The sequence below is a fragment of the Oryza sativa genome, chromosome 3 (assembly GCF_034140825.1).
Source record: "Oryza sativa Japonica Group chromosome 3, ASM3414082v1".
In the NCBI taxonomy this organism is placed as follows: Eukaryota; Viridiplantae; Streptophyta; class Magnoliopsida; order Poales; family Poaceae; genus Oryza; species Oryza sativa.
Genome location: NC_089037.1, coordinates 25,484,631 through 25,498,363, shown reverse-complemented (window position 1 = coordinate 25,498,363; position 13,733 = coordinate 25,484,631). Strand labels below are relative to the sequence as shown.

General features: G+C 41.8%; 3 protein-coding genes across 7 annotated transcripts; all 3 read left to right on the top strand.

Moving 5' to 3' along the window:
* On the top strand, window positions 1–1,927 carry LOC107277657 (phosphatidylinositol N-acetylglucosaminyltransferase subunit P). Of its 4 annotated transcripts, XR_010739907.1 has the most exons (6): window positions 1–202; window positions 858–1,175; window positions 1,281–1,399; window positions 1,507–1,574; window positions 1,650–1,773; window positions 1,873–1,927. XR_010739907.1 is itself a non-coding variant. In XM_066308386.1 (4 exons), exons 2-4 carry the CDS (start codon window positions 904–906, stop codon window positions 1,668–1,670), a joined length of 555 nt encoding a protein of 184 aa, XP_066164483.1. In that variant the 5' UTR covers window positions 1–115; window positions 858–903; the 3' UTR covers window positions 1,671–1,927. The 4 variants fall into 4 exon arrangements, 2 of the variants coding, with proteins under 2 accessions (XP_066164483.1, XP_015627991.1); XR_010739906.1 differs by having other exon boundaries at window positions 1,507–1,773; XM_066308386.1 differs by having other exon boundaries at window positions 1–115; window positions 1,507–1,927.
* Window positions 7–4,575, top strand: LOC4333541 (kxDL motif-containing protein 1). Of its 2 annotated transcripts, NM_001418381.1 has the most exons (7): window positions 7–202; window positions 858–1,193; window positions 1,281–1,399; window positions 1,507–2,019; window positions 2,119–2,238; window positions 4,015–4,167; window positions 4,270–4,573. In NM_001418381.1, the coding sequence occupies exons 5-7, from the start codon at window positions 2,156–2,158 to the stop codon at window positions 4,373–4,375; spliced, it is 342 nt and encodes a 113-aa protein (NP_001405310.1). In that variant the 5' UTR covers window positions 7–202; window positions 858–1,193; window positions 1,281–1,399; window positions 1,507–2,019; window positions 2,119–2,155; the 3' UTR covers window positions 4,376–4,573. The 2 variants fall into 2 exon arrangements, with proteins under 2 accessions (NP_001405310.1, XP_066164264.1); XM_066308167.1 differs by lacking the exons at window positions 7–202; window positions 858–1,193; window positions 1,281–1,399; window positions 1,507–2,019 and having other exon boundaries at window positions 2,114–2,238; window positions 4,270–4,575.
* A 728-nt stretch (window positions 4,576–5,303) lies between these two features.
* Window positions 5,304–13,315, top strand: LOC4333540 (histone-binding protein MSI1 homolog). Its single transcript, NM_001418382.1, has 6 exons — window positions 5,304–5,767; window positions 9,417–9,743; window positions 10,818–10,970; window positions 11,817–11,941; window positions 12,263–12,358; window positions 12,927–13,315. Exons 1-6 carry the CDS (start codon window positions 5,411–5,413, stop codon window positions 13,153–13,155), a joined length of 1,287 nt encoding a protein of 428 aa, NP_001405311.1. The 5' UTR covers window positions 5,304–5,410; the 3' UTR covers window positions 13,156–13,315.
* The last annotated feature ends 418 nt before the right edge of the window (window positions 13,316–13,733 follow it).

The window sequence follows — 13,733 nt, the reverse complement described above, 5'->3', positions numbered from 1 at the left end:
GTCCTCGTCACTTAGCCCTTGCGCACAGCCTCCGCCTCCGCCTCCGGCTCCGGCGATCCCCATCCATCCCGCGAGCGAGCAGGGCGCCGTCGTTCTTCCTGCCGCATCCATCCTGGTGAGCACATCCTCCGCCACCGCCGCCTGCCCCGATCCCCATCCATCGCGGCGCGCGCGAGCTCGTCCTGCTGCTTCCGCCGCATCGGTGACGCACATCCTCTTTCCCATCTCTCTCTCTCTCTACCCACGCACTTCTTCTCGAATTTGTGTTAACCCTAGCTTCTGTTCTAAGAATTTGCCTTAACCTTAATACTGACAACAGTTTAATGGTTCCCAAAAAGGTTTTGTTGGGGGGGGGGGGGGGTTCAACTGAACCCCTATGTTAGATCCGCCACTGATGGGGGTTCAAGCTTTCAACTTAAGAGGCATGGTTAGAAAGATAATAGCACCAAGCAGCAAATTTAACACACTAGTTAAAATGGAAGTTAAAATCTGACAACAGGAGTGGATATTTTACTTCCTTGGACATAATTAGACTTCTTACAGTATAAGCATGTACATGCAGATACATACTTAGTATTATGCAAAAAAAATTGGGGGTACATATGTACCCCCATGAATCATGCTGTCTCCACCACTGCCAAACATTCAAACCTACCTTAGATATGACAAATTATGGCCACTTACAAGAATAGAACGCTGAACACCCTGTTAATCTCTTGTACAGTCATGACCCATTGGCCAACTATAGTATAGAAAACAAATGGGCTGAGCTAATGGTCCAGCACGTTTGGGTCCAACACACAATTTTACCTTTTCCAGGAGAGTTCTGTAACTAACAATGACTCACCATTTATCAGGCTCATTGACACTCAAGTCAAAAAAGAAAAGGAGAGAAAGGGGGATATGGAGGAGTGGTCACCACCGTCATCTCCGTCGCTGGTGGTGCGGAGCCCCAGGCAGACGGTCAGCCTTCTCCGGAACCGTCACCCATGGCGGGAGTCTCGGTCGCCCCCCACATCCACATCCACCTCGTTGGCCGGTGGCCCCAAGCTGTCGGAAGTTTATGGCTTTGTGGGATCCATCACCACCGTCATCGCCACCACTGTCTACCTTGTCTGGGCTTACATGCCTGAGCGTTGCCTCCGCTCTCTTGGCATCACCTACTACCCGAGCAGGTGAGAATCTGCATCCAGGTAGATCAGATCAAGTCAAGTATGGATGAATTATTAGTCGATTGCGTGCTGCTGTGGTAAGCTTAATTCGGTTCTCTTTTCATTCAGGTATTGGGCCCTTGCAGTGCCATCGTTTGTGATAGTAGCGACGGCACTTTGCATGGTCGTTTATGTGGGCTTCAACTTCCTGGCCACTCCTCCCCCCACTTCCTTTAACACCATTTTTGGTGAGTTGTAGTTCCATGCCATGTCATCAACTACTACTAGTCGCTGTACTCCATGTTTTAGGATTGGTATCTAAAAAGTAGTATTGTTATCTTACTTTCATTTGCAGACGAGTACAGTCGAGAGCGGACCATGTTTGACCCTGCAAATGCAAATGCAACGGGAGAAGAGGAGGAGGTAGAGAGGCCCATCGAACCTATTTCAGACATTAGCATTGACCAGATAAACAGTCTTATGTTTGGTGATCTGCAGAAAAGAGCCCAACAATTCTGAATTGTAGGATCAGTGCTGCTTCTGCAACTTGATAGGCTTTTGTGTGACTGAGCACTGAATTTATGATAGAGATGGGTTTTACCCTGTTGAGATGATGTTCAGGGTACTAGCATCAATTCCATTTTTTCTTCTTTTTTTAGCGTGGTTCAATAAATGATGTATGGTATTTGCTGCTAACTGATCTTGGTTGAAAACAAAGCAGAGCTACTAGTGCCTTGCGGGCGTATTGCTGCATGCTTCATTTGCTAACCAGACAATTATTGGCGCCCATGTCGATCCCTCCTCCCTTATTATTTCCATTTGTCATTATTGTGCTCCACCAGACTGCAATACCCCACATTAAGAAACGGTACAAACGAGGAAACCCAGGATTTGATAACTTACATGATGTGATTTATTACCTTCTTTGTAGTTATACAAAATAAACCGTCCATCTTTGTGAACACAGGCGTGACTTCTGTGGGAGTTGAGAGGAGGAAGAGACCATGGAGAAGTCGCCACTGGCGTGGTTCAGGTTGCTGGTCAACAATGAAGACGTCGTTGCCATAAAGCAGATGCAGCATCTCATGTATGAGGCATAGCTTTCCCTCTTTCATTTCCCACATGACATTCCCCCTCCCTTTTTGCCCGTCGTTCTGTGCTCAATTGGAGGATTTGTGCTGATCGATGAACATCATGGTCTCTGATACAGGCCTAGGGCACTTTCTGGGTTGTTCTCGGTTTCTAGGAAGAAACTTTGCCTGCTTATTGGCCTGATTCATTGCTTGTAGTTGTAGTTACATGTGTCAACACTGGGAGACATGGTTTGGCTTAGAGTTAGGTCTCAGGAACATTGCTTGTTTTTCCCATCGAGGGTTTCCCAAAAGCAGAGTGATTATTTGATTAGGTGAGTTGAATCAAATTCAGTGTGCTCCTTGCTAGGGAAAACTGATGTTTTGCATTGTGTCCACAAATCTGATCAAATATTGGCTAGAATCTCTTGTAGCAATTGCAGTTCTGCATGGTTTGATGTATGCACCTCACAGCTAAACACATGCACTCTGTGATGCCTAACCCTTTATAGGTGATGTTCTATAGGTTCAAAGAATATTGACGCCATATTCTTGACATTGGACTACCTGCTAGAATTTTGATTGTACATGCTATCTGGATTATTGTGCCCTAAAATAAGGAACTGGATTATTGCAAGTTGCTGCATTTGTTCACCAGAGATGCATACGCTTTGGCAATGCTGATGTGCTTTGAGAGGTTTCATTACTTGCCTACTTCTAGTATTAAGTTATTAACTAGATCCTCTGGAGAGTTTTGGAGGTTGCCCTTCTGGTAGCCCTTTGTTTGTGTAGGAATGTTTGCCAGGAAGGTAATTGTCCTAATCAGGAATCTGCTAGTGATTGATACTTCACAAATACTTAAGATTAATGCTAAACATGTGCTGTTAATGATGCCTCATCAAATATTCTAGTTGTAAGTTCTGTTTGAAATTATCAACTATTATCATATTCACACCATTACATCCACACTCATTTTAGAGTCAATAATCATGGTAGCATCCTCTTTATGGCATGCCAAATTCTACACTTCCATCTTGAATTTCCTTCCCTAAACATCCATATAAATATATAAACTCACTTCCTCGCTCAGCTGCCCCTCAACTGGTTCAGCACAAAATTTGGTAGACCGATAGATATCTTGGAGTAAGATCCATTTGCCAAAACTCTTGATGCTACTTGTATTGACGAGCCACCTGTCCAGTTCTGTTGCACTTTAAGGTAGGAGCCCTTGTGGTTCTGGATGTGATATTTGCGCCTTGTACTTTGTCTTGCACTGCCATGCTGTTCATCCATCCTATGCATACTTGGAACCATTATTCTAAAACAAGAGTTCAGACAATAGTTGGAATTGTGCTTTGAGTTAGTCACCTGAAATGGCCCTTGGAAAATTCGATGTTTAAGATATTTTTAAAATCATTGAATATGTTGCATTTTCAAATTATACCTGTCAATAATTACTATATATTTTCTGCTCAGCACTCACTAATGTGCATTGACCTATTGGTTCAACCAGATCACTGGCATGCTTTTTCCCTTCATTACCACAATATTACTATGTTTCTTAGATTGACAGATTCCTTTGCATTAATTGGTGGATTTCAGATTTGCTTCTCACTTTTCTGGTGAGAGCAATTTGCCTATCAAAATGTGCAGTATTTTGTTAGACATATGAGCAATGCTAGTCGCAGTGATACAATTTCTGTACCATGGCAGTAGGATTTGCAGGAATTGTCCTGTTCCTTTTCTTTTGCAACTAACCGAAATCCGTACCGCTCTTTTTGTTTACTCTGTAGACTGGGACGATTGCAAGATAGTAATGCAGTTCTCACACATTTTAATGAATACTCTGAACAATGCTTTGCGGAGGTGTCTAATGACTTTGCTGGTAAAACTCGTCTTCTCAAGTCCATGAAGGCTGATCTTGACCATATTTTCCTGAAGTTGAGGTACATTTCTTCCAGGTCTCTTTATCCCAGTGTGCATTCGAATTGGATTTGTACAACAGTTTTCCAGCTGAACAAGCTATATATCTTATGTCTATGTTGTAGAGGCATGAAATCGAGGTTAGCGGCAACATATCCAGATGCTTTTCCTACTGGCGCAATGGCAGAGACGATGGACCAAAGACCGGACCTTGAAAGTCCTCTTGATTAAAACAGTTTATCGTACCCTTTTGGTAATGAGATCTACGGTTGAGTTCTTGTGTTCCGACATCTTGAGAACTCAAGAAGAATGTTGTTCTTTCTGCACTTTTGCTGAAAATGTATCTTTGAGAAACGGCTGCTTCTGTTTATAAAGTTGTAACCTTGTACTCCTATGTTTTTTGTGATATAAATGGATTAGTTGTCAATCAATCTCTCTCGCTTTTGCTTGTGGATCTATGCTCGGTCATAGCTGCTGCATTTCCTTGATTTTTTTTTAAAAATAACTACTTCTATCGGTGCTCCCTCCGTTCCATAAAAATCAAACCAGTCCTGGTTTTTTTTTTGACGGAGAGAGTAAGCTCTAGGGACACAAAATTGCCAAAAAATGAAAAAAAAGATCGAAGTTTGGGGGTAAAAAAAGAACAGATGATGGGAAGAAGGTGATTTGATCGTTTGGGGGCAGATTGTTTTTATGGGACGGAAGAAGTAAGCTCTAGTGACACAACATTGCCTGAAAAAAAAAAGGAAGTTTAGGGGTTAAAAATGAACAGATGCTGGCGATGAAGGATAAAAACAATTTTGATTTGGCCATCTGGGGACAGATTGGCAATCAATGCCTGCCATTCGTCACTGCTGTTGGTGTTGTGCCAAAATTCCAGCAAAAAAAACATGGAAACGGCAGCAAGTGCTGAGCTGGTCATAAATTCATTTACACTTACAGGTGGACCCCCAATATACAGCGAGACCAGCAACCCCCGCCTCTAACTGGGCCTCCCATTGAGCGGCCCAGCCCACCACCGCTAATAAACCCCATTCGCTTCGTCAGGTCAGACTCGTCCCCCCCTCCCTTTTATACCCTCTCGGTCTCTCTCTCCTCTCCTCTCCTTTTTTTTTTTCGCAGTCTCTTCATCCGTCTCGCATCCATTCCCCCGCCTCCCGCCATTTCAACCCGCCCCCAATTCCAAAACCCTCGCCTCCTCCAACAACGCGCCCCCAAACCCTAACCCTAGGAGAGGGCGCGGCGGCGGCGGCGGCGGGGGGCGAGATGCCGAAGGCTACGGCGGCGGAGGAGGAGGAGTTCCGGGCGGAGGTGGAGGAGCGGCTGATCAACGAGGAGTACAAGATCTGGAAGAAGAACACCCCGTTCCTGTACGACCTCGTCATCACCCATGCCCTGGAGTGGCCGTCCCTCACCGTGCAGTGGCTCCCCGACCGCGCTGAGCCCGCTGGGAAGGACCACTCCGTCCAGAAGATGGTGCTCGGCACCCACACCTCCGACAACGAGCCCAACTACCTCATGCTCGCCCAGGTCCAGCTCCCCCTCGACGACGCCGAGGCCGACGCGCGCCACTACGACGACGACCACGCCGAGATCGGGGGCTTCGGCGCCGCCTCCGGCAAGGTTCATCTCTCTCCCCCTCCCCCCCCCTTTTCCCCTCCACTCCCCCCCCCTTTCTCTTCTTATACGCTATTAATTAATTCTCGTCGTTGTTGCTATGCTGTGCTATGGTGAGGCAGTGGGCTCGTGCTGCTCTGTTCGGGGTTAGGATTTCCTTTGTTGATTGTTTTGTAATCTGGTGCTATTGGGTTAGAGGATATTGGTGGTTTAGTCAGGCGAGAGGGGATTTATGTTTTGATCTGCTCCATGGTGGCTAGTTCGGGCGCTAGTTCCTGTTCTGCGGCTGCGAGTGATTTTCTCTCTTTCGAATTATGGACTCTGATACCAGGTGCATGGTTAGGGTTTCAAAGACTTTTGCACGCCTTGCTCTGTTCTGTTCGGGGTTAGAATTTCCTTTGTTAATTGTTTTGTAATTGGTGTTATTGGGTTCGAGGAGAGTGGTGGTTTAGTCAGGCGAGAGGGGATTTATGTTTATCTGCTCCATGGTGGCTAGTTCGGGCACTAGTTATGTTCTGCGGTTGCGAGTGATTTTCTCTCTTTGGAATTATGGACTCTGATACCAGGGCGGTGGTGTTTTGGGTTATAGCAGGCGGCCGGCGATGGTTAGGGTTTCAAAGACTTTTGCAGGTTTAGTTTCGTAATGGGTAAGTATGTCTTGACATATATTTATGAGGGTGAAATGATTTGGAGGAGGATAGCGTACTGCTTTGGCGCGATTTTGCACTATGGCGCACGTGGGTTATTACTTTGTTAGTTTGGCGCTTGTGTGTTATTACTTTATTCGTTTGGCGCTTGCGCATTATTACTTTGTTAGTTTGGCGCTTGTGCATTATTACTTTGTTAGTTTGGCGCTTGCGGGTTAGTCAACCATGCAGATGGAGTAGACTGTACCATTGAATTCCTTGAGGTTGTCTGATCCACCTAACGGAAACAAAGTTTTCATTTATGGTAGTTATGAAACGGTGCTGAATTTGTGTGACATTTGGTATATTCGAAGCATAATGTCGAAGGTATACCCATCTGGTAATTGGAAAAGATTTTATTGATTGAATTCATATATTTGATCCATGTCTTCTTCTTCTTTTTTTTATAAAAAATGCTCGACTTCAGGAATATCCAGAATGGTGATTAATCCTTGTATTTTAAGCCCTTTTTTTATGCAATGTATTTATAATCAAAGATGAAATTTTCTTCAAAGCCCTTTGGGACTGATATTTTCATATTTCAGTTATTTACGTTACCTGTGCAACTATTGGATTGTAGCTCTCGTGGTGAAAAAGCTGCAGTGTTCTCTTTTGGTCCCCTTTTCATTTTCTTATTTGTATTCATGTTTGCTATTTTATTGTTGGTCAGTCTTCTTTTCAGTTTTCTCTTTTTGATTTGTCTCTTGCAGCCTTTTTATAGTGAGAACTGTTTGATCCCCTCTCAGAAATAGTATAGGTCTATCAGGTTCTTTTTGTGACCATGCTTGAATTTGCATTGAGGATTACAACCTTCTAAGTTTGACATAGCCTTTGTGCAATTCTATTATTGCGGAACCTGCACAAATGGTATTATCTCTTTCTGCATAATTGGGCCGTACCATTCAATTTTTGCCACATGTAAGCCCAATTCTAGATGTGAAGCCAGAAATCTCTTCTGTCCCTGGGCCCCCTTGACCTCATTCCCAATCTGGCTTAGCCCAAACATGATAGCGCAGCCAGCCAATAAATCCCTGACCTCCCTGCCATATCTCCATCAAAGCTCTCTAGATTAAACCCTAGAAACCTCAATCCTCTATGTTGGAGTTTGAGAAAGGGAGGGCGAAGATGGCGGCGTTTGAGAAAGTGAGGGCGAAGGTGGCGGCGTTTGAGAAAGGGAGGGCGAAGGTGGCGGCGTTTGAGAAAGGGAGGGCAAAGGTGGCGGCGTTTGAGAAAGGGAGGGCGAAGATGGCGGCGTTTGAGAAAGGGAGGGCGAAGATGGCGGCGTTTGAGAAAGGAAGGGTGAAGAAGGCGAATACGTCAGGGACGAAGATGGCGAATACGTTGGTAGGGATCACGGAGGAGCAGGATGATATGAAGATGAAGATGGCGGCGTTTGAGAAAGGAAGGACGAAGGTGGATAAGTTGGGGACGAAGATGGTGAATATGTCGGTAAGGATCATGGAGGAGCAGGAGGATATGAAGACCAGGGAGGAGCAGGAGATTTACCAGACCTGGCTGTGCAACATTCCGTTCATCTATGACCTTTGCATCATCAACAATTTGAGTGTCCTTTGAGTACCGTGCAGTGGCTTCCTGGTCAGGATCAACATCAGAAGATGGTGCTTGGCACACATCACCCGCAAAACTCTGAAAAATCTCCCAATTACCTAATAATTGCACAAGCTCAACTATCTTGTGATGATGATGAGGACATAGAATACCCTTGTGGTGATGTTGAGGATATGGAATACTGTGAATCTGACGATGCTAACAGTGGCTTGTATGGTGCAGGATCCAGCAAGGTTTGTACCTCTCTTAGGCTTTTGTGATGTACCTCTACACGAATGGAGCTTTGGTTTGTGATTGCTTTGCTATATGTGGTTTGAACTTCCTTCATCAATTATCTGTGCACCCTTTTTTCCTTTTTTTGGTGTGTAATACGGAGTGGAGATTTTGTGGGGTTTTTTTTTCCTACCATGGTTAATTGGATTGAATTGGGATGATACCCTCTTTCTGCTTTTAGATGCACACAAAGTAATTGAGGTGCATTTGTTCTATCAAATTAGGGACAAACACATCTGAATCTAACTAGGATGTTTACTGTTTGTTTGTGATTGGGGATTTAGGTTGTGCCATCTTCGGTGGGTTTATGTGTATGATTTTCAATTGTTTTGTATTGTTAAGGAAAATTTAATTTATCTGTTCTGAGATTCAATCTTCCATACCATTTTGTTATGTTTTCTTCTTTTAAATCATGTATGTCCTTGGAGTTTCTTGCCAACCCAATGACATGCTTCACATGTCATCTATATATGTATCCATTAGAATTTTATGGCCATGTTAGGAACTCTTCATCGTTGAAATAACACATATCATATATTGTGTTGTCTACATCAGTCCACCTGTAGCAATAATAGTTGTTATGTGTGACCAAGAGATTAACTTTTCTGTGAATCTATTATTCTGATCCCCTTTGTTTTTCTTACTACATTGTTTTTGATATTTAATCATTCTATAACCCATCAACAGTAGTATTGCTTTTCCTGTTGCACTCTATATTAGAAGAGCATAATTGTATCATAGAGGTGGAAGTAGGAATATACAACTCTTCTACTGAATTGATATGCCATTTTTACAAGTATCAGTGTGCATGTGCCCTAAAGTTCTGTTAATTACTTCCTTTGTATATTGCGATTATTATTGTTTGTTTGTATCTGCATCACATGAAAATTTATTATATAGCATTGAATATTTATGCAACCTACCTTTTTCTAGGGAGGTGTTACATCCATAGAGTGAAGGTAGCATTAGAATGTTCCCTTCATACTTGGGCTTGCTATTTCTGTATTTTTGAACAAAAATGCTTCTGTGATGGCATACAGATAAATACATTGAATGTATTCTTCTTTCTTTATCCCGTTTCCTTCTTCGCAAATATCACAATTGCATATGGCTTCTTCCTTTTGTAGGTGCAAATAGTTCAACAGATAAATCATGATGGAGAGGTTAATCGAGCTCGGTATATGCCCCAGAATTCATTTATAATTGCTACCAAGACAGTCAGTGCAGAAGTATATGTCTTTGATTATAGCAAGCACCCATCAAAGCCTCCATTGGATGGTGCATGCAATCCTGACTTACGGCTGAAGGGACATAACTCTGAAGGATATGGACTGTCTTGGAGTATATTTAAGGAGGGCCATTTGTTGAGTGGATCTGATGATGCTCAAATTTGCTTATGGGACATCAAAGCAAATAGTAAAAACAAAACCCTTGACGCTCTTCAGATTTTTAAGGTATGTCTCATGATCCTATTCCCATTGGTGTTAGTCAATGTATGGAGAAGCGTTGATTAAAGAATTCTTTGTGGCTTCTGATACCATGTTTCTCTGAAAACATGGGACTTGTTAGGAATGTTATAAATAAATGTGTTTGCCATGTCTGCTTGAAGAAAAGGTGTGTAGAATAGATTCCTGGTGGTATTAGTACATATAAGGTGTGAGCCAAGTATATAATGAATACGAAGTCAAACTACTTTCTTTTGCCTAAATAGTAGATCAATAAGCTAGAGTACTGATAGCTGTGTTGAAATTATCTGTTTAATTTATCTTGTATTACATATCATAATTCACGGTTACTTAAGCATCATAATTGCAATATAGTTTAACACTCTAGTATGTTGACTATGTGACATAATAACTCATCTAGTATTGTGTAAAGCTTACCCTGTAAAACTTTCCAACTGCAGTTTTGATTGAGGTTCTTTCTTGGAGAGTGCAATACTTTCTCAATTAGTCAGTCCTCTAACAATTTATCTGAATGGAATATACTGGGTAAAAAATCTGGGAAAAAGTTATACCTGTTAGGAAATCGATGGTCATAAAATCTGGGAAAGTCGTCACAAACATAACATCAACCAACTTGTTTATTTTTCTCCCTGACTAAGGTGCTAATGAATGAAAATTGCTCCTGTGATTTGTAGTCTTAAACACTGGCCTGATCTCTAATATGCATGTAACTGACCATTTTTTTCTCTAGTGGTAACCTTTTGTTTGTAAAAATGTAATAATACAGTGTCATGTAAATGTACTCAAGCTGGTGACGTTTTGATGTGAATGATATAATACTTATCCACATATAGTCATGCTAGTGGTCATAGTTGAAGAACATTCTATGGCAACATCTATTATTTGTAGTACATGATCCGATTTTTAATAGTGGAATATTGGCAGGCTTTCTTTCTGGAATACTTTGATTGCTCTTCATGTTTTTGTCAGTGTTATTAGTGACTTCTTTGAGTCTGGAAGTGTATACAGTTTGTTTCTGTTAATGCAATAACACTTCTTGTTTTTTCCTTCTTCTGTGCTTAGTATCATGATGGTGTCGTTGAAGATGTTGCCTGGCATTTGAGGCATGAATACTTGTTTGGCTCAGTTGGTGATGATCACAATTTGCTAATTTGGGATTTACGTTCTCCTGTGTCTACTAAGCCTGTACAGTCTGTGGCGGCACACCAGGGTGAGGTAAGTATCCTTTTGAGCCTTAAGTCTCCATTTTTATGTGACGTCTGTTGGCACTACGAGAGGAATGTTATTATGTCATGGTTAGCAATTTGTGTGGTCTGTTTATTTGTTCTTGCTCGTTAAGTGAGCATGATTATGAATTACTGGTGCAAAACTGAGTATTTTTGGCTTCAATGTTTTGATCATTCTACATTCTGTCTTCAATGTTGTTTTCAGACAAAATCAGATCTCATTTTGATTTTCATGTTGACCTCTGTGTTGTCCAAAACAGTCCTGTTCAGTTTTTTTTTTAAACGTGCCTTATCTCTCATAGTTGCACTCTGATGCTTTCTAGTCTTTACCTATTTGTATTTGCAGGATGTTTTGTTGTACGCACATTGCTTAGTGTTCTCTCCGTATAGTATTCTGGATGAGCCCTTTTTTTTATTTCTGTTTTCCAAAAAAAAGAAAGAGAGAAAGGAACCTGTGTTTACTGTATTTGCATGTCTATTGTCATCTTAGTGGTCAACAGTGGATAGTGGATTGATAGCAGTTTGGCTCTGGTGTTGCGGGTAGTGGGCACTATTCTAATGTGATTTATAGAAAGCGTTTAAATTTAGAATTATATATATGCACAGATATACTTTTGTGTCAATCTAACATGACAAAACTACATATATATATTGACTTAAAAAAATTCAAATACAACTTGCAAAAGTTCTTTTTGGCATTTATCTCAGCATGTATGGTTGCATAGAGGACATCATATACTTCATTTGTGTTTCTTAATAATAAATACTTTAAGCACATGGCTCCCTAAAAATGGTGCAAATTAGTTCCTTCTTTTTAATGTATTGTCTTTTGTAGGTGAATTGTCTGGCTTTCAACCCCTTCAATGAATGGGTTGTTGCAACTGGTTCAACTGACAAGACCGTGAAACTATTTGATCTTCGGAAGATTGATACTTCCCTACACACCTTTGATTGCCACAAGTAAATTTCCAGTAATCCAATGTTAATACTCCCTCCGTTTCACAATGTAAGTCATTCTAGCATTCCCCACATTCATATTGATGTTAATGAATCTAGAGATATATATCTATCTAGATTCATTAACATCAATATGAATGTGGGAAATGCTAGAATGACTTACATTGTGAAACGGAGGGAGTAACTTTTTTGTTTAACACTGCTTCCTCTTTACCTGCCAAAATAACTTTTATCAAAGTATAGCGCACCTGTTTCACTTTGTTGTTCATGCTTTGCCTTTTGTTATCATTACTGGTTTTAAACTTGTAAATATTTCATAATCAGGGAGGAAGTATTTCAAGTTGGATGGAGCCCAAAGAATGAGACTATACTTGCATCTTGTTGTCTTGGCAGAAGGTTAATGGTCTGGGATTTAAGCAGGTAAAAGTCTCAGCTTTCAAGAAATTTTCCAATGCGGTTGGTATTTTTCACATCCTCTGGTGCACAATTTTTTGGAGATTGCATAGTCCTGGGTTTTCTTCTGGATTGGGAACGATAGTGAGCATGGCTCACATTTCAATGGTATAAGTGATACTGTTCATAACTACTTCCTTGGGATTCATAGTCACAGGAAATGGACTCGGTGGCAGCATTCCTCGACCTGGGAACGCTGTCCCTTTCCTGGGAATGTGGGGACATTTTCGTCCCCACCTTGTAAAATCCTCTGGCAAGTAGTATCCCATTGACCTGGGAACTTTGTAACTATGCTTGGGAATACTTGACGCCTCTGTCCCAAGTGTACTTCTGCACTAGGATGTCACATCCTATATTATATTTGTTTATTTTGGGACACATGTAGTATGTCACCATCTTTTGTGTAGAATTGTTGATGTTACACCTTATCTTGATCTTACACTCCACCTTGTATCTGTTCATTGGCTTTCTACTTTTAGTACCATGTGCCAGCCATGTAAAATTCGTTTTCTGATTGACGCCTTGTGTTTTACAGGATTGACCAGGAACAGACACCGGAGGATGCGGAAGATGGTCCTCCGGAGCTCCTGTTCATTCATGGAGGCCATACAAGCAAGATCTCCGACTTCTCCTGGAACCCGTGCGAGGACTGGGTGATTGCTAGCGTCGCTGAGGACAACATCCTTCAGATATGGCAAATGGCAGAGAACATCTACCATGACGAGGATGATGTGCCGACTGATGACCCGGCCAAGGCTCCCTGAAAACCTCCGGTAGGAAAACCAAAAATGAACAAAATAAAACCTTAACTGTGTGACTTTAGGTACCCTCCTTTGTTGTAAGTTGTTGGCCTGGTTGGCAGTTTACAAACAGAATGTCAGTCGTAATACATACCAGTTAGCAACCCGTCTGTCATTGCCGTTGTCATTTCTTTGTGTTGTATCCCTCAATTTATGCTATGACGCTATGCTGAGGCCACGGGGGTTGTATATGACTTCATGCTTAGGGATTTTAGCATTGCTTCAACGTAGGGATTTAAACGTGCTAGATTGGGTTGGTCAAAAAAAAATTAATCCTTTTCTGAAACGGGTTGGGTTGGTCTTTGATTTAACTTCACCCGTCAGATCAATTTCGTGTATTGGTTTGTTAGGATATAACTGTACTGGAGTTGCATGCAGAAGTTCTTCCAAAAAAAAACTTTTGTTGGGAATTGGGATTAGCTTGGTGCCTGAGTAATTAAGCTCTCAACTATATCTTCTGTGCCAACTACATGGTGCACAGGCGATTAGTTTAGATCTGCTCCATTTCATGAAGTATTGACGAATTGCGTGTGTTGGATATT